The following is a 26,768-nucleotide window of genomic DNA, read 5'->3' as shown; positions in this document are numbered from 1 at the left end:
TGACTTGAGATTCAGAGCCCATGGGTCCACTTAAACCCAGTGGCAGGAAGGCATACTCTAGTAGAGGTGCATTTTAAAACGTGCACATTTGTATATAATTATATAGCTAGATGAGAGACTGAGCACTCCCAACTCTAGGTGGGAGAAGATTATTCAGTCTCTGAGACCCTTTCATGTTTTGGCCTTTCTACGGTGTGCACCAACAAAGAGTGACCATTAGTGACAGCTGGTGATGTTAATATATTTTGAAGTGAACCTTTTCCCCTAAGGGACTGGGTTGATACCACTGATTCATTTCAAGTAGACCGCTGAAACATCATCAGACTGCAGGTGGCCTGGGGGTAGAAAGCTCTGTATTCCGCTTCCAGTCCCCTGAGCCCTCCTACCATCCCCAGTGGTATTACCTCACACATACACGCACAGTCCCACCGATGCTATGTGAGGAAAGCAAGAGCACTTGTAATAGAAAAAACTGCCTCGGATGCTATTCATGTGTTTGGATTAAAGGGGTTAGTGCTGTGGTGGTGTCTGGTTAGCCTCAGAAAGTCCTGATAATGATATATTTGACCCTGGAATGTCCTTGTATGTCTTGAGCAGTTATCTTGTTGCATTTCTTTGCTAATGTCCCTCTTGGGAGCGGCACTTGGCTTTTCTAAGCTGAGCTGTTATTTTAGCAAAGACACTGTAGTTTAGACTAGGGAAATGAGATAGGGAAGGAGCAGGAGCCAAACCGTGAAGAGGTGGAGCCAGATAGTGCTTTAGTTGGAGCTGCCCTCAGGCGACTCCTGCAAGGGGCATCCCGGTTTGTGAGCCGCCTTTGGCAAACGCAAGTAAGAAGTTCTGAGTTGGCCCTGAATATCTGTCATGTGGTTCCTGCCGCTCCCAGTTCCACCTTTCTTTCTGCCTACGGTAATATTGGTGAGTTCCGGGGGGGTCCTGTGTGCCCCACTTCACCATGGGAAAGGAATTGTACAATTGAAAATGAATGTGGCAGGGAAGAGAGTAAGATGTCCACATGGGCTGTTCTGTTACTCCCCACATCAATGCCTTGGGAAGCAAAGCTTCCATTCTTGTTTGATTCACACTTACAAGCAGGTCCAGCAGAGAAAGCATGGACTCAGTGCCTGGTGCCCTTATCTCTTACACATACATATAATGCTAACTAACCCATTTTCTACTGAGGCTGTATTTTATCCAGCCTTAGATAATTGCTAGTAAGGGGTTGGTATTGGAGTTGTGTGGGATTTTGCATGGTCTCTGCTTCTGTGGGGTTTTTTTAGATGTTCTTAAAGCTGATTGATGGGCAAAAGAGAGAGAAGTGGAGAGAATGAGAGGGGGAGCTGATGAAAGTTTGGTGTTAAAAGGATTGAGTGAAATATCACATGCTGTAGTAATGCACTCCAGCCTCATTATGTTTCCATTCTTGGCACCCAAGCACATGGGGTGTTATAACCAGGTGCTAATAAGGGCAGCTACAAGGAGCATAACTGTATGGTAGTTTTCAGCCCTGTGCTATAGCCTCATGCCAGACATCATGAGAGAGATGATTATTATTATAACAGAAAGCCTCATCATGACTCTTACGTGGTACCTTGATTACAGGTTGTTGGTGTGATTTTGCTGATGGAGGTCAACAATGTCAGACAAAGAGCACAGTTTTATAATGTTAGGAGGAGGCTCAGGAGGTGGGAAGAAGACTGAGAATTCGTAGTGTGAGCTCAGCAGTCACCTAGGACACAGCAGGCAAGTAATTGACTGCAAGGTGCGCTTGGAATTTGGAGGTTGCTGATGAAACCAGAGGTGTCGCAACCTGCTGTGTGACACCCCCACACCCATGCACTAACAAATTAGCCAGGCCATTTTGGGGCTTTTCTGTGAAGGAATATACAATATACTGAAGTGGGTTTTTTTTTTTTCATTCAGTGCAACGAAAGCAGGGCCGTCCTTACCCATACGCAAAGTACGCCAAATTTCCTGGAGCCTTGTGCAGCTGTGTGCTGCTCCAGCCCCTGCTCCATCTCTTCCCTAGGGCCCCCGCCCCTGCTCCACCCTGACTCGGCTCTTCCCGCCCCAGCCCTGCCCCCACTCCACTGAGGACTCCAGAAGGTAAGAGGAGCGACCCGGCCCCAGCCTGCTCTGCTCCCCTGGCTCCCAGCTGCTCCCAGCTGCGCTGCCGGCGAGTGCTGGGGGGCGGTTCCCCTCTCCCCCCAAGCCTGGGAGCCAGGGGCACGGAGCAGGCTGGGGCCGGGTCATTCCACTTCCCGCAGGAAGTGGCCAGCCCCTGTCCCCCCCTGGGGCCAGCCCCCTCCCCCAAGTAGGCCTGGGGCGGGGCCCCACACAGCCCCCCCACGGGGGGGCTGCATAGGGCACCAAAATAGCTAAGGACGGCCCTGAATGAATATGAATCCTTTGATAAAGCTGTTAGGTTAGACTTACGCTTAGATGGATCAAAAGGTTGGCTCCCTGAGCAGTATTGAAAGCCGAAGTTTGTGGGATTTCAGGGAAAACCACTGTAGGTAGAATTTGGACAGGTACAATTTTCCATGACTCCACAAGATCAGATTACATTGGGTGTATGGCTTCTTCCTTTGTTGAAGCTAATCTGGGTTTGGGTGCTCAGAGTCTGAAGTGCATTGGGTAAATCTTGATCTACTAAATGTGTCCAGACTTGACAAGGAAGCAAAATATGAAGCAATAGATAATACGTTGCAACGGAGGGAAAGTTAATTCTCGGTGTGTCTTGAGATTGAGACATCAAGGATGATAAGGTAGAAGCAGGTTAAATATTACCATTTACAACTACTTTCCTTCCCTCTGAATTCGAAGAATAGTGCTTTTAAGATGCTAGCTATAAATGACAATAAATAAGGGCCTCTCAGCTCTCTGCAGGTGTTCATAAACTCACTGCTTCACAGGAAATCCCACATTAAGCAAGGCCAGTTAGAAGATGGGTTCAGTTAAAAATACTGCATTGTGCTGCAAATGCTGCACAAACAACATATTCAGCCCCTAGGGATGTGGGAGAACTTTGCATCACTGAGCAGTTACTTTCCTGACATGTTGCCCACAGAATCCAGCCCTCAATCTCAAGATTAGTAGCTATAGCTCATTGTCTGAAGGGCAGGTTAAAGTAAGTGGGTGGAATAAATCATTTCTAATATAAAATGTACTGAAAGCAGAAGGATAAATATGTAGGGACAGGCAGTGCCTTATTCCACAATCCATAGAATAGAGACATGCATTTATATCAAAGGAATTATATTGACTTTAAGGGATATGACTTGAATATCATAATGCTCCAATGAGAACGCAGAATGTTGGAGCTGTGGGAATGAAAAGGTATATGACACTATATGGTATAGATACCACAAAGTACCAGAGGAGTGAGAGCAAGCTGTTTGAGTGTGGGGCAATTTGCTTGCACTGAGTCTCTCTTGCTTGTTGGTAGTTCTTTGCTATCTCTAAGAAGTATCTTTGTAGTCCTACAGTGTGTTTCCTATCGCCTGTTTCACATACCTTTCTAAATAGGCCATTTTACTAAGAGTGAAGAATAGACTTGAGAGACAAATTCTGCAGCCCTCACTCAAGCAGCATTTGGCACACAGTGATTAGAGATGGAAAGACCTATTAGATCTCCTCCAGGTCGTCCCCAGTTAGCGCAGGTTTGTTCTCCACAGTCTGTTTCCTAGTGTTCTGTTCAGTCTAGCTTTAAATGTGCTATTTAAATGCAAAGTCTACCATGTGGGCGATGCTGATAATTCTGTCACTGAAAATCAACAGGCCCACAACACATCTAGGCTGAGTCAGCGACATGTGTTCATATGCACCAGGCCCCAAAGCAATAAAGAGTTAATGGAAATGGCAAGTGTTTGGTGTGTTGGTGGGGCTGAGGAACCACAGGAATGTGGTATAACTGTTAACTCAACCCAAGGCTGCAGGGAGGAGACCCAGCCAGATAGTTTCCCATTCCTATGACCACAATATTTCACAGAGGCTGAGGAAATAACACAGGAGATGCACTGCGGTTGCCTCATTCTATCCCTGTTCTTTGGTTATTTTTTTGTTACTTTCTTTTTTATTCTCATAAATTTGCTGATTGCTAATGACATTCTGCACAAGACAAAATACAGACTCTGTCATCTAAAGAGCTTACAATCTAAAAGACAGCATTGAAAGTGAGCCTTTAGACAAATACCTGATGTCATGTATCTTCAGGTGGGACACCCAAAGAAAGGGGCCGTTTTAGTACAGCAAAATCAGTTTACATATATATATATTGCTGCTGGCCGATTCCCGTAAAAAATTCCCATATCTAGCAACAGAGATAGCTAACATAGTAAGTGAAGAATCGTGTTTAGAATTCTGAACAGCAAGTTAACAGAAAGCATCACTGCTCCACTGGGAGAAGATGGGGTCCACGCCAATCTGGTTTAGATTTTATCAGAAAGCAGCTCCATCTGTCCAGTGTCCTGATGGAGCTACAGATTGTGTTTGTCTTTCCAGCAGCTCTCCTTTATGTGGAGGAATGATCACAGTTCCCAAGGCCCTAGTGGGATGGCTAATGGGAGGTAATTGCAATGCTCTCTTGGGTTTCCATTTTCAGATTTCATTTTCCATATCAGAGATGTTTCATCAAGACAATATGGCATTTGGATCTCGTAACATTACATCGTGCTGGCCCCCAAACTGTATTGCTGCTGCCACAACATCCCACGCAATCTGCTTGCCAGATGAAGGAAAGACCATTTCAAATCAGGAATGTCCTGCAGAAACTGTCAGTGCTAGGAGCCCTTTCTTGTTCAAAATGGTATCCTTTCTGTTTAATGTACATCCTTCATATGCAGTGGCTTTCAGCCTCCAAAATGAGCTGCAGTGCTCTGAAAACTAGATTCTTGTTAGAAGACTCACGCAAAACTAAACTAGGAATGTGAATTTTCAAAACTCCCATTGACTTCAGTGGGAACAGCGTCAGGTCCATACAGCGATGCTATGGGAAAACGTGAGAGCTTGTCCTGATTGTACAGTACCTTCTGACTGATCTGTGGAAATGCAGGAACCATTGACCATCTGCTTTTTCTTTAATGTTTCTAGGTAAACAGAAATACCTGTGTGCCAGCCGGAATGACTGCACCATCGATAAATTCAGAAGAAAAAACTGCCCTTCCTGTCGCCTGCGAAAGTGCTACGAAGCAGGGATGACCCTGGGAGGTAGTGTGTGCTGGGTAGCACCCTTTGATGCTTTCATATGCACCTGTATGATTTATATATGGAACACACACCTGTGGCGCTTTTTTAGATCTCTCCCTAGATTAAACTATTGGCACCTCTGACCATAGAGACTGTACATTGCCCTGTACTAAATTCTTGCAATTAACTAATAAGCGTATTACGGACACAATGCACTCTTTTTACAGATCTCTTCTTCCAGTTAACCCTGCAGGATCTCTGATGTGTGGGATACATGCCACTGACACCACCTAGACCCATCTGGCCCAGTGGGAGTAGCATGCAGCCCTAAAGTTTAAAGATAACAAGTAGTCCCATGTCATGGCAGGCAACGGGTTAAGAGGACTCACTTGTTTTACAAAGCTGGGCAGTAGGGCCTCTTCAATCCATGCTTTGCCAATCCCCACACTCTGTAATCCACACAAATAATGGTTCTCTCTCTCTCTCTCCCCACCTCTCAGCAAAGATTTAACATATCTTGTATCACTGAGCTTTCATTGTTTTCCCCAAAATTTCTGCAGCCCACGCTTGTGGATTATAAAAGTTATCATAACACTTACATATTGTCAAAGTCAATTATTGTTATTGCAGCTTGTAATTACAGACCCCTCGCTCTTGTTTTTCTATTGCATTTGTTCTCACTAATTTACCAAGTTCAGTCCTCCCCAAAAGGGCCTTCTCCATCCCTAGTGCACTGTGTTGAAGTTGTACTGTGGTTGCCTTTGAATAACAGGAAATATTTTCACAGACTTCTCTTGGAGGGACTTTTCCCCTACTGCGATTTAACCTTTCTATGCCAAAACATTTTTTATCTCCTGGTTTTTTAAAAGCTATTCATATCATGGGCATTTTATTGTTTGTCAGTGTGTGAAGTGGTTTGACATGCCTGGGTTATGATCCTTTAACAGCTCTGGTCTTTTAAGTGGACTGATCCTTTAAAAAGGTGCAATAAATATGGAAGGACTCTAGGCTCCAATTTAATTCTTTCTCATTTCACAGCTCTCCCCTTTGCAGTCGTATAATTCTCCAGCTATTTTGCTGACTCCCTAACGTGCCTTCCTAAAATCCCTTTGAATCCTGAGAAGCTCTAGCTAATTAGTGACCTTTCCTCCTTCTTTAAAATAACCGTCCGGGTGAGATGACGGTTATGCGTGAGCCGTAATTGTGGTGCTTGCACCTTATTATTAGTTATGTATTAGTCTGGAAAATAAAAGAACGAGTCACTAAAATATTGGCTTTTCCTTAACCCCATTGGGGCTGATTCACGTTGGTGTGGGCTGTCTCCAGCTGTTGCGGAATTGTGTCATTAATGCTTTCATTTGAGGTGTCAAACGTAGTGCTTGTGAATTGTGTTTATTTTCGGGAACATGATGGATATGGATTAATCCCATATAGAGAGCAATAAATCTTAGTTCTTTTCATCTTCAGAGTGCTTTATAAACACGTCCATCAGGTCTACACTACAGGCCTATATTGGTATAACTACAGTCCTTAGGGGTGTGAAAAATCTACACCCCTGAGCGACATAGTTATACAGACCTAACCATACCCCCCATCACGTGTAGACAGCACTATGCTGGTGGTAGAGTTTCTCCTGTCAACACAGCTACCGCCTCTCGGGGAAGTGGATTAACTATGCCAATGAGAAAAGCTCTTCCATCAGCATAGGAGCGTCTTCACTAACGCACTACAAGGGCACAGCTAGACCAGCACAGCTGTTGCACGGTACATCCTGTGCCCTGGCCGTGGCAGTAGTAGCATCCTGATTTTACAGGTAGGAAAACAGGCCTAGAGAAATGAAGGGTCTCACAATAAGGCAGAGTCAGAGCTAGTTGAGAACTCCCATGTTACTGGTTCTCTGATCTGTGCTTGACATCACCCCTTGGTCAATAAGGAGAGAGCAAGGGTTTGTTTTTCAATAAACAGCTTGAACCCTGGCTTCCCCTGTGGCTGCATCATCACATTTCACTTGAACATTTGTGGAAAGGCCTGAAGTTAATTAAAAGTCACAGGGCTGTAGAGCTCTCTGTCCACATCAGCGGTTTTCTTTGCGGGCCTTTAAGCTTTTGTGTTCACGAGGGGGGGGGGGAAAAGGTGTGGTCTTATCTCAAGTTAGCTAACACAAGGTAAAATTCTAGTGAAAACAAGGCAGTTTGTAGCTTTCAGCTGACTTAGCAGGTCAAGGTAAGCCCTAGACTCCCCTATGGTCTCTAAGGGTATGTCTACAGGGCTGTGTGTCTCAGAGCCCAGGTCAATTGACTCAGGCACACTGGTCTCATTCTATGGGGCTAAAAATAGCAGTGTAGACATTCTCGCTTGGGCTGGAGCCAAGGCTCTGAGACACAGCCTGAGCAGGAACGTCTCCATTGCTATTTTTAGCTCCGTAGTATGAGCCTGGGTCCATTGACCCAGGCTCTGAGACTCACTACCACTGGCCTTTTTTTTTTGCGATGTAGATGTATCCTAACTTGACCTGCTCACCCTCGTGAAAGCTACAGACTGCCTTGTCTTTACTAGGAATTTACTCCATGTTAGTTAACTCGAGCTGAGAACACACCTCTTTCCTAGAAGAGAACACCTTTTTGTTTTCCCTGTGTGGGCTGGTGGAAACAGTAGATCAGAAAAAAAGGGGGTCAGAGTGGTTACAGTCCACTCTCCCTGGTGAGCACCAGCTCCAGTGTGTCACCCTGGCATTCCCGATGTTCCATTGGGTTGTTAGCACTTCAGAGGGGGCCATGCTGGATACAAGTGTCACCTGCCATACCAGGTATGTGAATTAGCAGCGAAGCAATTACTACAAATCCGCACAAAAACTTCTAAGTGCACTGAAATGTGCAGCTCAGCAGGGCCAACAAAAATGTCCTTAGAATATCAGAGAGGAGACATTATAATAGGCAGCTGTTTTTAAAATTCAAGCTGATACCCCGTAGCTAACTGGGAATAAGATTCTGGGGGCATCACAGGAAACACGAAGGCTTCTTTTGCTGCAGTTGGCTTGTTTCCAGGTCACTGTGCTCCTCCTGTAGTGTGCAAGCAGCTATCGTTTAATGAAGGAATGAATCTCAACAGACAAGCCATTTCTGGGTCAATTTAACCCCCATTGGGTGGTGTTTTAGGGCATGCGGCCAACAAATCAGCCATTTTGACCATTTGAGAAGTATCATACAAACGGGTTTATAAGTGGGGGGGGGGGAGTCAGGCTTGCCCATTCACTGGGTCAGCTGCTAAAGCTTTCTGATTGGGTGGCAGCTCTGCGCCCCCCATTGTATTTGAGTCCTAATGCCATTTTACTATGTCTTTCTGGCATTGTCTTCCTGGGATTTTAAGGTGCTTTCATTAACTGCTTGGGCAAATCCAAGAACCTTGAACCTCAGGTTTTTGCCCAAATATTCCCTGAGAACAGTTGGGAATGCCAGGAAAAGATGCACCAGAGCCCTAATAAAAGTATCTGAAAGCTCTGAAACACAGAAACACATGCGACTTGAGATAAACGTATCTCTGTGAACATGGAGGAAGAGAGAGCCTCAGCACCCTAGATATTATTGGTGCTCAGTAAATACCAGGAAGAGAGAGAGAGAAGTCCTGTTTCCTCTGCCTTTTCTGTCATATGAAAGTTCTGGAGCATGTGACAACAGATTTTTGGAGACAAAACATGCCTTATCTTCCGCTGTGACCTGCAGGATGGGCTTTTCTATTTTATGCTCTAGTTATGAGAATAGCCTTATGTCCAGGCTCCTTCCCCACTCTGAACTTTAGGGTACAGATGTGGGGGCCTGCATGAAAACTTCTAAGCTTAACTACCAGCTTAGATCTGGTCCACTGCCTCCTCTCCCAATGTGCTAATTCCCTTCCCTGGGTAGCCTTGAGAGACTCTTCACCAATTCCCTGGTGAATACAGATCCAAACCCCTTGGATCTTAAAACAAGGAGAAATTAACCATCCCCCTCCTTTCTCCCACCAACTCCTGGTGGATCAAGATCCAACCCCCTTGGAGCTAAAAACAAGGAAAAATCAATCAGGTTCTTAATTTAATTTAAGACTTTTAATTAAAGAAAAAGGTCAACATCATCTCTGTAAAATCAGGATGGAAAATAACTTTACAGGGTAATCAAACTTAAAGAGCCCAGAGGACCCCCCTCTAGCCTTAGGTTCAAAGTTACAGCAAACAGAGATAAACACCCTAGCAAAAAGTACATTTACAAGTTGAGAAAACAAAGATAAACTAACACGCCTTGCCTGGCTGTACTTACAAGTATGAAATATGAGAGACTTGTTCAGAAAGATTTGGAGAGCATGGATTGATGTCTGGTCCCTCTTAGTCCCAAGAGTGAACTTCCCCCAAAACAGAGAGCACAAACAAAAGCCTCCCCCCCACCAAGATTTGAAAGTATCTTGTCCCCTTATTGGTCCTTTGGGTCAGGTGTCAGCCAGGTTACCTGAGCTTCTTAACCCTTTACAGGTAAAAGGATTTTGGAGTCTCTGTCCAGGAGGGATTTTATAGTATTGTACACAGGAGGGCTGTTACCCTTCCCTTTATAGTTATGACACGCCCCCCAAATCACAGATAGTGTTGGACAGCCAGTTCCACACTGGCTGTGATTTCTTCCTGGAGCTCTAGGAGAAAACAGAGTTAATAAGACACATGCACCTTTAGACATACTACTGATTATATAAAAACTAACAATATGTCCCACATTCCAAGAACAATTTTTAACCAGTTGATCCTGGGAAACTTTCCCGGGAAAGTGCATCAGCCACTTTGTTAGAAGCTCCTGAAATGTGTTGTATTTCAAAATCAAAATCTTGGAGAGCTAAACTCCACCGAAGAAGTTTTTGGTTATTCCCCTTGGCGGTATGAAGCCACGTTAGCGCAGCATGGTCGGCTTGTAGTTGGAAACGCCGTCCCCAAACATATGGGCGCAGCTTTTCCAGTGCGTACACAATGACGTAGCATTCCTTTTCGCTGATTGACCAGTGGCTTTCCCTCTCAGACAGTTTCTTGCTGAGAAACACAACAGGATGGAATTCTTGATCCGGTCCTTCCTGCATTAAAACTGCTCCCACACCCCGCTCGGACGCATCTGTGGTTACTAGGAACGGTTTGTCAAAGTCTGGGGCTCTTAGCACAGGGTCAAACATGAGTGTCACCTTAAGCTGGTTAAAGGCCTTTTGACACTCATAAGTTCACTGAACTGCATTTGGCTGTTTCTTTCTGGTTAGGTCTGTCAGTGGGGCGGCGATTTGGCTGTAGTGTGGTACAAATCGCCTATAATATCCGGCCAAGCCTAAGAAGGATTGGACCTGTTTCTTTGACTTTGGAACTGGCCACTTTTGGATAGCATCCACTTTGGCCTGTAGGGGATTTATAGTTCCTTGACCCACCTGGTGCCCCAGGTAAGTCACTCTGTTTTGGCCTATTTGACACTTTTTAGCCTTAACAGTTAGTCCTGCCTGCCTGATGCGCTCGAAGACTTTTTCCAGGTGCTCCGGGTGTTCTGCCCATGAATCAGAAAAAATGGCCACATCATCGAGGTAGGCAACTGCAGATTCTCCCAATCCCGCTAGGAGACCATCTACAAGTCTTTGGAAGGTGGCGGGTGCATTTCGCAGCCCGAAAGGGAGCACATTAAATTCATACACCCCTGCCTGGGTGACGAAGGCTGACCTTTCCTTGGCAGGTTCATCTAGTGGTACTTGCCAGTATCCCTTGGTTAAGTCTAAGGTAGAGATGAATTGGGCATGTCCCAATTTCTCCAATAGCTCATCTGTGCGTGGCATTGGATAGTTGTCAGGATGAGTTATAGCCTTTAGCTTACGGTAGTCCATGCAAAAGCGTATTTCCCCATCTGGTTTGGGAACTAGAACCACTGGAGATGCCCATGCACTGTTAGAGGGGTGGATTATACCCATCTGTAGCATGTCCTGGATCTCCCTTTTTATAGCAGTTTGGGCATGAGGTGACTCCCGGTAGGGTGGGGTTCTAATTGGGTGAGCATTACCTGTGTCAATGGAGCGGTATGCCCATTCGGTCCGTCCTGGGGTGGCTGAGAACATTGGCGCAAAGCTAGTGCACTGCTCCTTGATCTGCTGCCGCTGCAGATGTCCAAGGGTCGCGGAGAGGTTCACCTCTTCCATGCCACCGTCACTTTTTCCTTCGTAGTAGACACCTTCAGGCCACTCCGCGTCATCTGTTTCCTGGGCTGTAAACTGGAAAACCTTTAATTCTCTGGAATAAAAGGGCTTAAGAGAATTAACATGGTATATCTAAGGCTTTATGTTGGAGGTGGGGGATGCTATGAGATAGTTAACAGCTCCTAGGCGCTCCTGGACCGTGAATGGTCCTTCCCACAATGCTTCCATTTTATGGGCCTGGAGCGCCTTTAAGACCATGACTTGGTCTCCTACTTTGAAGGACCGTTCTCTGGAATGTTTATCATACCAGGCCTTTTGTTCTTCCTGAGCATCCTTTAGGTTTTCTTTAGCAAGGGCTAAAGAGTGTCAGAGGGTACTTTGTAGGTTGCTTACAAAGTCTAGAATGTTAGTTCCTGGAGAAGGCATAAACCCATCCCATTGCTGCTTCACCAACTGTAATGGCCCCTTAACCTCACGGCCATACACAAGTTCAAATGGTGAAAACCCTAAACTGGGATGTGGTACAGCCCTGTAGGCAAAAAGCAACTGCTGCAACACTAGGTCCCAATCATTGGACTGTTCATTTATGAATTTACGTATCATGGCCCCCAAAGTTCCATTAAACCTCTCCACCAGGCCATTGGTTTGATGGTGGTAAGGGGTGGCAACCAAGTGATTCACCCCATGAGCTTCCCACAGGTTTTTCCTGGTCCCTGCCAGGAAATTAGTTCCCGAATCTGTAAGGATGTCGGAGGGCCAACCTACCCTGGCAAAAATGTCTGCTAATGCCTGGAACACACTTTTAGCCCTGGTGTTGCTTAGAGCTACTGCTTCCGGCCATCGAGTAGCAAAATCCATGAAAGTCAGTATGTACTGCTTTCCTCTGGGTGTCTTCTTTGGGAAAGGACCCAGAATATCCACAGCTACTCGCTGAAATGGGACCTCAATTATGGGTAGTGACTGGAGAGGGGCTTTGACCTGGTCTTGGGGCTTTCCCACTCATTGGCACACCTCACAAGACCGGACATAATTAGCAACGTCCTTGCCCATTCCCTCCCAGTGGAAGGACTTCCTCAACCGGTCTTTGGTTCTGTTCACCCCAGAATGGCCACTGGGATGATCATAGGCTAAGCTCAAGAGCTTTACCCGATACTTAGTGGGAACTACCAACTGTCTTTGAGGATGCCAGTCTTCCTGGTGCCCACCAGAAAGAGTCTCCTTGTATAAAAGTCCTTGTTCTACAACGAACCAGGATCGGTTAGAAGAGCTGAGAGGCAGTGGGGTGCTCCGCGCCGCCGCCCAAGCTTTCTGAAGGCAGTCATCTGCTTCCTGCTCGGCCTGGAACTGTTCCCTTGATGCTGGAGACATCAGTTCCTCCTTGGACTGTGGACTTGGGCTTGGGCCCTCTGGAAGCGATGCAGGTGCTGGGGTTGTTTCCGTTGACGGTGAACCGCTGTCCGCTGGTGCACTATGTTGTATTTCAGGCTCTGGCTGAGCCTCTTGGGTAGGGTTATCTGCTGCTTCTGCCAGTTCAGGCTCGCTGGTGCCCTCTGGTGTTGGAGTTGTAGATGGGTTTGCAAACGCTGTACTCAGTGCTGGCAATGGTTCTGGCACTGGTTGTGTTGCCAGTTCCGGTTCTGGGACTGGCTTTGGCTGGGTCTCTGGGATTGGATCCATTACGGCTGTTGCAGTCATTGGCAGGGGATCCGGTTCCACCACCTTTGTCTGGGTCTCTTGTAACACAGACGGGGCCCTGGTGGACGGCTCAGGAACAGGGATGGGGGGTGAAAGCTTGCTTAGCCTGGCTGCGGGTGACTATTCCCACCCTCTTGGCTAGCTTCACATGGTTGGCCAAGTCTTCCCCCCAGCAGCATGGGGATGGGATAATTGTCATAGACTGCAAAAGTCCACATTCCTGACCAGCCCTTGTATTGGAAATGTAACTTGGCTGTAGGCTAGGTTACAGAGTGTGACATGAAGGGTTGAATTGTCACCGGAGCCTCCGGGTTGATGACTTTGGGGTCCACTAGGGATTGGTGGATAGTCGACACTTGTGCCCCAGTGTCCCTCCATGCGATAACCTTCTTTCCGCCCACTCTCAAGGTTTCCCTTCGCTCCGAGGGTACGAGAGAGGCATCTGGGCCTGGGGATCTTTGGTGTAATTGTGGTGTAATGAACTGTAATCAGTTGGGGTTCTTGGGGCAGTGGGCCTTTATATGTCCCAGTTCATTACATTTAAAACATCGCCCTGCTAAGGTATCACCAGGGCGATGTTGGTTGGTGGAGACTGGTGTGGTGGGGTGAGAAGGCATCTGGGGTTTCCCTTGGGATGTAGGTGGGGCCTTGGGTTGTCCCCAGTGTTTTGTTTCGGGTTGCCCCTTCTGATATTTGCTCCAACTGCTACTAGTTTTTTTCTTTTCTGCCACCTCCACCCATTTGGCTCCAATCTCCCCCGCCTCGGTTACAGTTTTGGGCTTCCCATCTAGGATGTACCTTTCTATTTCCTCAGGAACACCCTCTAAAAACTGCTCCATTTGCATTAGGAAGGGCAACTCTTCTGTAGATTTAACACTTGCTCCTGATATCCAGGCATCCCAATTTTTCCCAATGTGGTAGGCATGTCGGGTAAATGACACGTCTGGTTTCCACCTTAGGGCTCTGAACCGCCGATAGGCATGCTCAGGTGTTAGCCCCATTCTGATTCTGGCCTTGTTTTTAAAAAGTTCATAACTGTTCATGTGTTCCTTAGGCATTTCAGCCGCCACCTCTGCTAAGGGTCCACTGAGCTGCAGCCTCAGCTCTACCATGTACTGGTCTATAGGGATGCTGTATCCAAGGCAGGCCCTTTCAAAATTTTCTAAGAAGGCCTCACTATCATCGCCTGCCTTGTAGGTGGGGAATTTTCTGGGATGGGAAGTGGTACCTGGAGAGGGGTTGCTAGGGTTGGCTGGTATATCCGGCCTAACCCTTGCTAATTCCAGTTCATGCTTCCTCTCTCTTTCTCTCTCCTCCATCTCTTTTTCTTTTTGCTCCATAGCTCTCTTGTGGGCAGCTTCTTCCCTGGCTTTTTCTGCATTAATTTCTAATTGTTTTAGTTCCATTGTCTCTTATGTTCATTTTCTTTCTCTGTTGCTTCCAGTCTAGCCAGTTCTAGTTTGTTTGCTGCTTCACTGGTAGTCATTTTCCTGCTTTCTTGTGCTGGGCCACCCCCTCTGCAGTTCACTGGAACTGGGATGCACTCAGCTCAGGGCTGGCTTAGTTAACAGAGACTTTCTAACTAGCTATCCCCGAGAGGTAGAAAGAAAAAAAACCAAACAATTCAGCTTGTAAATTCCTTTTGCCAGCTGTTTGCTCACTGCTTGAACCCTTCTCTTAACAAAGATCCTTGTTAAAAAAACTTAACACCTCTGCATTCAGGCAAAGACAAATAAAATTTGCATCTATCTTCAGCTCTGCTTTCTAAGCAGCTAGAAAGGAGAAAAAAAAATCTTACTGGCTTTTGGTTTAAAATGATCCCGCTGCTCTGCCACCATGTCAAGGCTCCTTCCCCACTCTGAACTTTAGGGTACAGATGTGGGGGCCTGCATGAAAACTTCTAAGCTTAACTACCAGCTTAGATCTGGTCCACTGTCACCACTACCAATGTGCTAATTCCCTTCCCTGGGTAGCCTTGAGAGACTCTTCACCAATTCCCTGGTGAATACAGATCCAAACCCCTTGGATCTTAAAACAAGGAGAAATTAACCATCCCCCCTCCTTTCTCCCACCAACTCCTGGTGGATCAAGATCCAACCCCCTTGGAGCTAAAAACAAGGAAAAAATCAATCAGGTTCTTAAAAAGAAAGCTTTTAATTAAAGAAAAAGGTCAACATCATCTCTGTAAAATCAGGATGGAAAATAACTTTACAGGGTAATCAAACTTAAAGAGCCCAGAGGAACCCCCTCTAGCCTTAGGTTCAAAGTTACAGCAAACAGACGTAAACATCCTAGCAAAAAGTACATTTACAAGTTGAGAAAACAAAGATAAACTAACACGCCTTGCCTGGCTGTACTTACAAGTTTGAAATATGAGAGACTTGTTCAGAAAGATTTGGAGAGCATGGATTGATGTCTGGTCCCTCTTAGTCCCAAGAGTGAACTTCCCCCAAAACAGAGAGCACAAACAAAAGCCTTCCCCCCACCAAGATTTGAAAGTATCGTGTCCCCTTATTGGTCCTTTGGGTCAGGTGTCAGCCAGGTTACCTGAGCTTCTTAACTCTTTACAGGTAAAAGGATTTTGGAGTCTCTGTCCAGGAGGGATTTTATAGTATTGTACACAGGAGAGCTGTTACCCTTCCCTTTATAGTTATGACACCTTAGGGCTAGTCACCACTAGAAAATTAGGTTGATGTTAACACAGTTCAGCAGTCAGCAGGCAAGGGCCATTGTGTTTAACGTCCAGTTAGTTGGTCATGGTTATCCTTCTGGTTCCAGTAAGGGTTGCCCACTACCAGCTGACACAACATTAAACACGGTTTGGCCCTGTCTGCTCTGATTGCTGAGTTGGTAGTTAATAAATCTCTTCAAGGCTGTGTTGTTACACTAATCACTTAATTTTCTGGTTCTGCCTGAAAGCGCCATATGGGGAGTCTACATCAGTATTTGGAGTAGCTCATGTTGATCATGTAGCCAGTTAACCGAGTCAGTGTACCAGTTAGTAACCAGTAAATGGGTAAGTGGGCCTGGTGGGAACCCAGGTGATGTTTAGTTTCATGAAACATCTGGAATCTTTTATTTTAAGTTCTGAGATTTATTGAACCTTTTGTTTGAGTTTCAAGAAACATTCCTTCCCTTAATTTAAACTCTTGTTAATCCAGGGAAATTTCATAAAAACTGTGGGGGCCAGATTTTCACGTACACCAAAGCACCTTTACACCACTCACTCCCACTTTTGGGTGACTTTGCACTGCCCGAGTGATGGAAAAGGCCTGGTGTAAATGAATATCTGGTTCTGTCTTTTTGACTAACTGGCAATCTGTGCAGTGTAAGGTCCGTGTTTGAACGTCGTTTTTGCCAGGTCTCCAGGCCAACTACTGTAGAAGAATAAAAGGTGAAAAACATACGATGAAGCTTTGTAAAAACCAACTCGAACCTAAACTTTCAAAGTCTGAGGTTTAAAATCTAGAAACTATAGCTTAATTGGCCAAACCTACTCTCTTGTACAAGTAGGCACTTTACCAACCTCAACTACCACATTTCCATGTAAAAGTATCAACATGCCCATGTGCTGCCAAGTTTCCTCTCAGATTTATACTCTTTATATGTTAAAATACTGTTATTTAAAAGTACCATTAATGACTCATCTGTGGTGAACTTTGATGTTTGTTTGATGTGAGCATGGGGCAGAAAATACCCTGAAAATTGGGCTGATGGAACATCTAACAGCCAGAGCACGGGAGTTGCCGGTTAGGCTACCTATGGTATAATATAATGAAAATGAAAGAGTCTGGCAGCATTAAACACAGCACAAAATGAGGTGTGGGTGCCTTCATTAATGATTGTTAGCTACACAAACACGTTAATTTTGCAGTGTTTTCCATTGCTGAGCTGGATAATATATGATGGGGATTGTTAGGCTGCTGTGAAATAGTCAAGGAACTTATCAGTGAAAAGGCTCAATTTTGTTGGTCTCTGGGGAGCAATGATTTAGATTAGTTTTTTCCCCATCTCCAAGATTATTCTAACCACGCCCCTCTCCCCATCATGCACACACGCTCAGTAGAGCAGCAAGTGCCCTGCCTGACCCTTCCGCTTTTACACCAGCAAATAGTGCATTTGAAAAAATGGTAATAACACAATGAGGGGAAGGTCAGAGGCAAGCAGCCAGCCCAACCCCCACCATCCATTCCTTCCAGGCAAGAAGTAGGGAAAATAAATTGCCGAATGTAAACACGCTTTCTCGCTCTCATGCACACTCACTGCTGGATTAGCGCACAAGGTCTGGCTAGCTGTTCAATCACACTGTGCCAGGTGGGGGAGAGACAGGCTACAGAACCTGAAAGCTGCCTCTTTCATAGATTAACATGTCCAATAGACCATGACTCTCTTTCACAATCAAGCATCACTGCATGAGCAAGATGTGGGAGAGACCCAAAGTGCAGGAAGTAAAAATGGATGGGTTCTGCCTCACCTGATATAAGAAAAACCAACAGTCCTTGTAAGGTGAAAACATATCTCAGTGTGTGCACAAGTGAATGAGCTGTTCAGAACATTCAGCTGTTTTGAATTTGTCATTCAAAGCTCAGTTCTGCTCTAAAATGCGATTGTAAAAACGGAATAGTGGGGCTCTCTTTTTTGTCTCGGTGAGTCCAGATCAGATTTGCTCTTTTACAAGTAGAAGACAAGGGGGTTGTTTTTACTGTCTTCCAACTCTGGAAACTCATTTTGGTGCCTGTGAGTCAAGCTGAGGTTTTTCCTGCTCACTCTTTGGCAACAAGGAACATTTCGTAGTCAGAACTTCACTATCCATTTCAGTTGATAGCACACAGTTCAGAATGGAATGCTGCTTGTTCCTCCAGAGTTTAGTTGAATATGAAGGGCTAACAGAAGACCCACCAGAGAAAGATTTAGCCAGCAAAGTGAGCAAATGTGACTGAATTCATATGGGGAGCAGATCAGCAAAGTTAAGAAGACACCATTTGGAGCACATTTCAAAGCAGAAATGCATCATGAAAGAAAACCCTACAAGCCCCTGATGGGTCCTCAAATCATGGTTTAAAGACTTCAAGGTGCAGAGAATCCTCCAGCAAGTGACTCGTGCCCCACGCTGCAGAGGAAGGCGAAAAACTCCCAGGGTCTCTGCCAATCTGCCCTGGAGAAAAATTCCTTCCCCACCCCAAATATGGCAATCAGCTAAACCCTGAGCATGTGGGCAAGACTCACCGGCCAGACACCCAGGAAAGAATTCTCTGCAGTAACTCAGATCCCACCCCATCTAACATCCCATCACAGGCCATTGGGTATATTTACCCCTAATAGTCAAAGATCAATTAATTGCCAAAATTAGGCTATCCCATCATACCATCCCCTCCATAAACTTATCAAGCTTAGTGTTGAAGCCAGATATGTCTTTTGCCCCCCACTGCTCCCCTTGGAAGGCTGCTCCAGAACTTCACTCCTCTGATGGTTAGAAACCTTCGTCTAATTTCAAGTCTAAACTTCCTGATGGCCAGTTTATATCCATTTGTTCTTGTGTCCACATTGGTACTGAGCTTAAATAATTCCTCTCCCTCCCTGGTATTGTGACATTTCCTACCGCCAGTGTAAAGGATGTGTTTGGGAGGGACTCCATTACATTCTGAAGGCTCGCATTGTTTCCTGCCTTATAGCCCCGACTGTCACTGAAGTTAATGGCAAAACTCCCATTGATTATAATAGTGCAGGATCAATACATATATCCCCTGGAGGCTCATCATAGCGATCTTTGGAATGAGGAATGCTGGAGTGGGACTCCTTTGGGAACTGATCTGCACTTCCTTAATTGGCCAGAGGGGTCGCTGTTCAACAGTGCATTGTCTGTATTACTTCTGGCCCTTGCCAGCCTGGGAAGGACAGAGACAAGGAATCAAACCAGGATCTCCAGCACAACAGTGCAGAGCGCTAAGCCCTTGACCAACAGAGCAGCCTTTTGTTATGTTTGCAAAAGCTAACATGCCTTTATTTATTTTTAAGCTCTTTTTCTTTTTACTTAAAGATACATAGTGAAGTTTCCTTGAATAAAAGCAGCCATACATCATTGCTACGTTCTCACATAGGACAGACTGACAATTAATGCTGCTAACGATGGGGCGTCGTTTTCACTCTCCAGGTCACCCTGACCTGTTTGCCTCGTCTGTTTTACATTTGTTTTTAATGCAATTCTAAAGCCATGTATGCTGGGAATTCACACACTGCTATTTTTCTCCCCCAGTAGAAAGACAAAGCATTCAAGAATGCTTCCAGGGTCAAACAGTTCGTATTAACTGTTTATTAATCACCAGTCACTTCTGGGTAGAGAGCTATGTGTGACCAGTGAACCTGCAGCTTTGAGTATTTATAGTGCTATAAGGAGGAGACCAAGCAAATGCCTTATTTAAAACTCTCTCTGCTTTCGCACAGAATTGCAGTTTTGAAGCCTTCATTATTGATTTAGTTCACTCTGACATGAGAGCTGAAATCCATTAAACAGGATCTTCTCATGACCCATACCATCAAACCAAAAAAAAGGGGACAATGGAAGAAGTGAAGTAGATATAGCACTTGATAATGTTTGTAACTTTTCAGCAAGAGTCCCTAATGCACCTCACTCCTGCCCTAGAGTCTCCCTTGTTATTGCAGACCTGAACACCTATACAGCTGTGCTGATGCATCTCAATCCTGACCTGCAGTAACCCTTCTGTTCCACTTGTAAGCAGCCAAACATCTCTGCTAATGCACCTTACACAGCCCTCTTCTGGTTTTGGTCATGCACCAATCTATTAGAATTCTTTGATGGTGTCAACAAACATGTGGACAAGGGATATTCAGTAGATTTAGTGTACTTGGACTTTCAGAAAGCCTTGGACAAGGTCCCTCATCAAAGGCTCTTAAGCAAAGTAGGCAGTCATAGGATAAGAGGGAAGGTCCTCTCATGGATCAGTAACAGGTTAAAGGATATGAAACAAAGGGTAGGAATAAATGCTGAGTTTTCAGAATGGAGAGAGGTAAATAGTGGTGTCCCCCAGGGGTCTGTACTGGGCCCAGTACTATTCAACATATTCATAAATGATCTGGAAAAAGGGATAAACAGTGAGGTGGCAACATTTGCAGACAATACAAAATTACTCAAGATAGTTAAGTCCAAAGCTGACTGCAAAGAGTTCCAAAGGGATCTCACAAAACTGGGTGGCTTGGCAACAAAATGGCAGATGAAATTCAATGTTGATAAATGCAAAGTAATGCATATTGGAAAACATAATCCCAACTATACATAAAAAATGATGGGGTCTAAATTAGCTGTTACAACTCAAGAAAGAGTTCTTGGAGTCACTGTGGATAGTTCTCTGAAAACATCCACTCAATGTGCAGCAGCAGTCAAAAAAGCAAACAAAATGTTTGGAACCATTAGGAAAGCGATAGATAATAAGACAGAAAATGTCATAATGCTACTATATATATCCATGGAATGCCTACACCTAGAATACTGCCTGCAGTTCTGATTGCCCCATCTCAAAAAAGATGTATTAGAATTGGAAAAGGTACAGAGAAGGGCAACAAAAATGAGTAAGGGTATGGAACAGTTTCCATATAAGGAGAGATTTAAAAGATTGGGATTTATCATCTTGGAAAAGAAATGACTAAGGGGAGGATATGATAGAAGTCTATACAATTGTGAATGGTGTGGAGAAAGTGAATAAGGAGGTGTTATTTACCCCTTCCCATAACACCAGAACCAGGGGTCACCCAATGAAATTAATAGGCAGCAGATTTTAAACAAACAAAAGGATATATTTCTTCACACAATGCATAGTCAACCTAAGGAACTCATTGCCAGGGGATGTTGTGAAAACCAAAAGTATAACAGGTTTCAAAAAAGAACTAGATAAGTTCATGGAGGATAGATCCATCAATGGCTATTAGTCAAGATGGTCAGGGATGCAACCCCATATGTTCTGGGTGTCCCTAGTCTCTGACTGCCAGAAGCTGGGAGTGGATGACGGGATGGATCACTTGATGATTGCGTGTTCTGTTCATTCCCTCTGAAGCACCCAGCCACTGTCAGAAGACAGGATACTGGGCTGGATGGGCCATTGGACTTGTCCTCTTCATTGTTTACCACTTCCCCAATCTCTTTGTCATCTGCAAACTTTATCAATGATGAGTTTGTTTTCTTCCAGGTCATTCATACATTTTTTTTAATAGTGTAGGGCCAAGAACCAATCCCTGCAGAATCCCCCTAGTCTCACACCCATTCAGTGATGATTCCCTATTTACAATTACATTTTGAAACATATCAGTTAGCTAGTTTTTAACCCACTTACTATGTGCCGTGTAGATTTTTCATCATTATAGTTTATTAATCAAAATGTGTTGTGGTACTAAGTCAAATGACTTACAGAAGTGTATTACATCAACACTGTTACCTTTACCAACCACATTTGTTATCAAAAATGATATTAAGGTAGTTTGACAAGTTGTATTTTCCATGTTAAATTGCATTACTTACATTACCTTCTTTTTGCAGTCATTCCATTATTTAGTCTAGGTTTGAAATCAGGCAGACAGTCCTGTAATTACTTTAGTGATCCCATTCACCCTTTTTAAGTATTGGCACATTAGCTTTCTTCTGGTGCTCTAGAACTTCCCCCAGTGTTCCAAGACTTATTAAAAATCAACATTAGTGGTCCACAGAGCTCTTCGGCAAACTCTTTTAAAGCTCTTGGAAGCATGTTATCCAGACCTGCTCATTTAAAGATGCGTCACTTTAGTAGCTGCTGTTTAACATCCTCCTTAGTTACTGTTGGAATGCAAAGTATTTCATCATTGTCATCATCATATGATGTGAATACATTATCTGGCTTTTCCCCAAACACAACAGAAATATTTATTGAATAAAGAGTAAAGTGAGAATATCAAACTCATCTCACTTGTAATTTATGGTAAGTAGGTGGAAGACCAGTGCATTTAACTCGGTATATTGTGAGGCTCCCAGATTTTTCATATTTCTAGTAACAGCAAAAGCAGTTAATATATTTTTCAGTATCATTATTCATCTAATTATTTTGCCAGGGTGTTTGTAATGATGGCAGCACATTATTTACAGATTGAGGGTGGGGAGCCAAAAACCTCCTCTCATATCTTCACAGTAGATCTTGACTCTAATGATTTTTGCTCCTATGCATGTGCAGAGTGACAATTGCCATCAGTGGGAATTTTGTGCACATAAGCAAAGCAAAATACCAGTCAAGAGGAGCTGTGCTAATTTGAAAGGTGGTTGGGAGGAGGGCTAGGTGTTTCCCTGGATGCTGTGTTTGTCCAGATGTCTGAATGCTTCACCCTGCTTTCACTGAAACAACCTCTCATGTTTTTAGATTTAAAAAAAGGTAAAACATTGAAAAGGACCAGATAGGTAACATGATATGGGATGGGGCATATACAGTCCTAGAGAAGTGCACACCAATGACCTGGAAATAACAATACCTTAGAGAAAGCTGCTCGTTTTCCAGGCTGAATACAATATAATTCCTCCACTGAGAAAAGATCTGAAATTCCTCTGGATCTAGTAAATCAGATTTTCATTGGTGATGGGAAGAATCAAACTTCTCCATCCCTGGCAATAAAAATAAACACAAATGCTTATATCTTCCTTCTCTGTGAAATGGGAATTATTCATATCACTGACACTCCTTCTGGACAATAACATATATAACATATATAGTCTCATGAGAGTTGGGGTGATTATTTCAACTAACTGTTTTCTTTCTTCACAATGATCCTTTTTACCACTATTAATTCAATTTTTAAAAAATGAATACAACACTTACTGTAGGTCTCACATATAAACAGATCTATTCACATGTATGTTATAGCATACAATAACAGCTACCTCTTTGTAGATGCAGGACCTATAATGGATGACACTTTTCTTGGTTTATTTGTCTTGATTATTCAGCTCTGAAGGGACTGATTAGAAATTTCTCTCTCTCATTAAAGTGGAAGGACCTTGTTCCCTATAAGCTCATAGACTTTTAAAAGTACAGCACGGGGTTGAACTGAAGGACATCAGCATGTCACCATGACATTGACTCGCTCATTCATGCCTCCAGCCTTTCCAGATTTTTTATTGATTATGGTGGGATTTCTAGTAACCGGGAATCGGCACTTTGTACTCACATCTCTCCTTGTTTGTCCAAAACCAAATTACCTATTGACTTAAAATGCAAGTTCTCCTAGTCTGTCCTGATGATAGATTTTTTTTAGGGAAGGTATCTCAAGGTTACTAAAGGGGGGCAGCTACATCACTCTGAGTCCTGATGATATGGCTGCCATCAGAGATTTGGAGGAGTTTGAGAGGAGTGATTTCTTGTTTTTTGTTTTGCTTGTGACCCACACAAATAATTGCAGGACTATGTCATGCTGCACTTTGGTCTTGTTTTCCATGCTACTCTCCGATTTTTATTGCCATGTTCTCATTTTCTCAGAGCAGCCTCCCTTAATTGCTATTACTGTAGATCATCCAAAGCATATTATTTAAAGATCAGCCTTTGCATTGATTTACAAAGCTGCACTTTGACTTGACATTTTTACGTTTCGAGGCTTGCTTTTCTAATTACAGCCGAAAGGAAGTTTCAGATGAGTATCATATAATGTAGGAGCCAGAACCCCAAGGACAACAGTTTTTGTGTTATTTTCTGTGCTTGAACTAAGCAATCAGCTTTTTATCATGATTGATTAATTTTCATTGGGGCTGTTGGGGATAAAAGGTTTACCATCTAGAGTAACACGCTCAGCTCAGTAGATTTCATACATATGAACCAGTCAGCCGTTGATGTAAACATCAGAACATTATAAATTAAACTGAACACTAAATACCGAATCTCAAAGCATTTCTAAATTGTACACATGAAGTTCCTGGTATTTTGTTCATGGACTGTATAATTTGTATGTGAGATCTAACCATCTGTCCATCTATCTAATGCAGTGGTTCTCAACCAGAGGTACGTGTACCCCTGGGCGTACGCAGAGGTCTTCCAGGGGTACATCAAATCATCTAGATATTTGCCTAGTTTTACAACAAGCTACATAAAAAGCACTATCATAGTCAAACTAAAATTCCATACAAACATACTTGTTTGTACTGCTCTATATACTGTACACTGAAATTTAAGTATAATATTTATATTCCAGTTAATTAATGTTATAATTATTTGGTAAAAATGAGAAAATGAGCAATTTTTCAGTAATAGTGTGCAGAGAGACTTGTATTTTATGTCTGATTTTGTAAGCAAGTCATTTGGGGGGAGGGATAGCTCAGTGGTTTGAGCCTTGGCCTGCTAAACCTAGGGTTGTGAGTTCAATCCTTGAGGGGGCCACTTAGGGATCTGGGACAAAATCAGTACTTGGTCCTGCTAGTGAAGGCAGGGGGCTGGACTCGATGACCTTTCAAGGTCCTTTCCAGTTCTAGGAGATGGGATATCTCCATTAATTTTTTTTTTAGTGAGGTGTAACGTGGTGGTACGCAAGACAAATCAGACTCCTAAAAGGGGTACAGTAGTCTGGAAGGGTTGAGAGCCACTGATCTAATGTATCTGTCTGTCTAATCTATGCGGTCCATCACTGTAGTGTGTAGGTGTTGGCTTCTAGGATATCCTCATTGTGGCATCCTGTGCACCGCAATTTGCCATCTGTATGCTGACATCACACATCCACAAGGCTGCAGCTCCACCTGATCCCGGTTAATTGCCATCTTGTCTTGAGTGTTGCCTGTTTTGAAGGAAGTGACTGAGATGGTTGTGGTGAAGCAACTCTGGTGCCATCTAGTCTTTTGATTTCCTTGATCCATTTGTAGAGTGAGTATCAAGTAGGAATGCTTGAGTCCTACAGTGTTTGGCTTAGGTTCAACCTGTTGTTCATGGCTTATTTTCTCCCTCTGCTTAATCCTGTAATAAAGTTACAGTATTGGATTTGTGATGTCACAATAATTTGCATGGCAATAGTGCCTAGATACCACAGTGATGGGTGTAATATACATTTCCAGCAGGGTAACTACGATGTAGAGATTGTGCTATGTTGTGGTGCCACAGGGTGATGGGTTTCTGTGCTTCAGAGTCGCATGGTGCAGTGATTTATTTGCTGTCGGTCATATGTTGGGTTATGGTTTTTTTTTTTACTTGCACAGTTGTTTGGATCAATACACGCCACCACCACACTCCCCCACACACACACACACACTCTTTCCTCAACACGCACATGCAGTCATATTCTTCTTCTCTCCCCAATCCTTCCAAAATAAATGTATCTGAAAGTAACACCATGCAGATGGGACCGATCGCTCTTGAGGTCAAGCAACCTCGTCCTTGTCTCAGTAACACTGCTTGCCATGTATGAATGAATGGGTTGAATGCTTTTTCTCTATAATAGACCTCCCTCCTTGTTCTGACACAGTGCCCCCATCACCATGGCACCTGGATAACTTTCCAGGCTCCGGCTGTCGCTAGACTAAATGTGAAGGTGCAGCTTTCTTTCAGCTTCACCCTCCTTGTGGGTGGTGGGGCTGGAAGTGTACAAAGCCTTAAGATTGTTTTATATTTAACCATCATACCAAGCTGTGTCATTCTCCACAGCCCGCAAGCTGAAGAAACTGGGCAACCTGAAGCTGCAAGAGGATGGCGAGGGAGCCAGCTCATCCAACCCAACAGATGAGCAGGCCTCCAAGATGGTGATGACACGCATCGATGGGTTTGAGTGCCAGCCCATTTTCCTCAATGTCCTGGAAGCCATTGAGCCTGGTGTGGTGTGTGCAGGTCATGACAACAACCAGCCCGACTCCTTTGCTGCTCTGCTGACCAGCCTGAATGAGCTTGGGGAGAGGCAGCTGGTGCACGTGGTGAAGTGGGCAAAGGCCTTGCCAGGTGAGGAGAAAAATGACAAATTCCAGAACCTTCCCCCACCTCCCTAAAACCATCACACTCGAATCATGGCAGGGACATGTTTCAATAGAAGAATCATATAATCTGGGCCCCAAAACCACAACATTTGTAGGGGCGCATTTTCAGAATGTTTTCTTCTGTGAGCACAAATTACACCCACAAAATTTGAGTGTAACCCACATTGCCGTAGCGTGGGATTTGTGCCCCTCTAGTGGCTGGTCCATGACAGGTTAATGAGTCTGCTGCAGCTGCAGGCATTTACTTCTTTAGCTCAACCAGAAGAGGCTTGTGCTTTTAGAATGAAAACTTTTGGGTTCAGTCCCTGCTTGGGTTCATTCCCTTGGCAGGTGGTTGTCACATGGGTATGGTTTTGGCCACTATTGAATAGCTTCTGCAAATCTAAGCACTAGGTTTTTCAAATATCTGAATGTTTTCTAGACCAGCAGGGATGGTAGTTGCTGCAAAGAAGAGAAGCGTCTCTATTCTTCTCTGTGCAATGATCTCTGTCTGCTTTAGGAGGAATGTTAGGTTCAGGCAGGAGCTGCAGTATTCCTTCTTAAAATGAAGGACTAACACTGTGACACCCTCCTGTGAGAGGGTGGAAGGAGTGAATCCTCTCAGGGAAGGAATGAAAACAATGCTGTTTGATAATGTAGGAGGTGGAAGATGGGTAAAACCAGGCTGAAAGTAGCTGGGGAACAGAACACATTGGCATGAAAGAATCTATGCCCTCCCAGCCTGTTTCACACTGTATCTCCTCCAAGT

At 44.3% G+C, this 26,768-nt stretch overlaps 1 protein-coding gene across 1 annotated transcript in view; it reads left to right on the top strand.

Moving 5' to 3' along the window:
- Positions 1–26,768, top strand: part of AR (androgen receptor) — a 113,637-nt gene that overhangs the window by 71,681 nt on the left and 15,188 nt on the right. The window contains exons 3-4 of the mRNA XM_005279527.4: positions 5,092–5,208; positions 25,698–25,985. Coding sequence (XP_005279584.1) covers positions 5,092–5,208; positions 25,698–25,985 — 405 coding nt within the window. The remainder of the gene's footprint in view (positions 1–5,091; positions 5,209–25,697; positions 25,986–26,768) is intronic.

The sequence above is a fragment of the Chrysemys picta genome, chromosome 9 (genome assembly GCF_011386835.1).
Source record: "Chrysemys picta bellii isolate R12L10 chromosome 9, ASM1138683v2, whole genome shotgun sequence".
Lineage (NCBI taxonomy): Eukaryota > Metazoa > Chordata > Testudines > Emydidae > Chrysemys > Chrysemys picta.
Note: the sequence above shows the minus strand (reverse complement) of the source record. Positions and strands in the feature narration are given on the sequence as shown.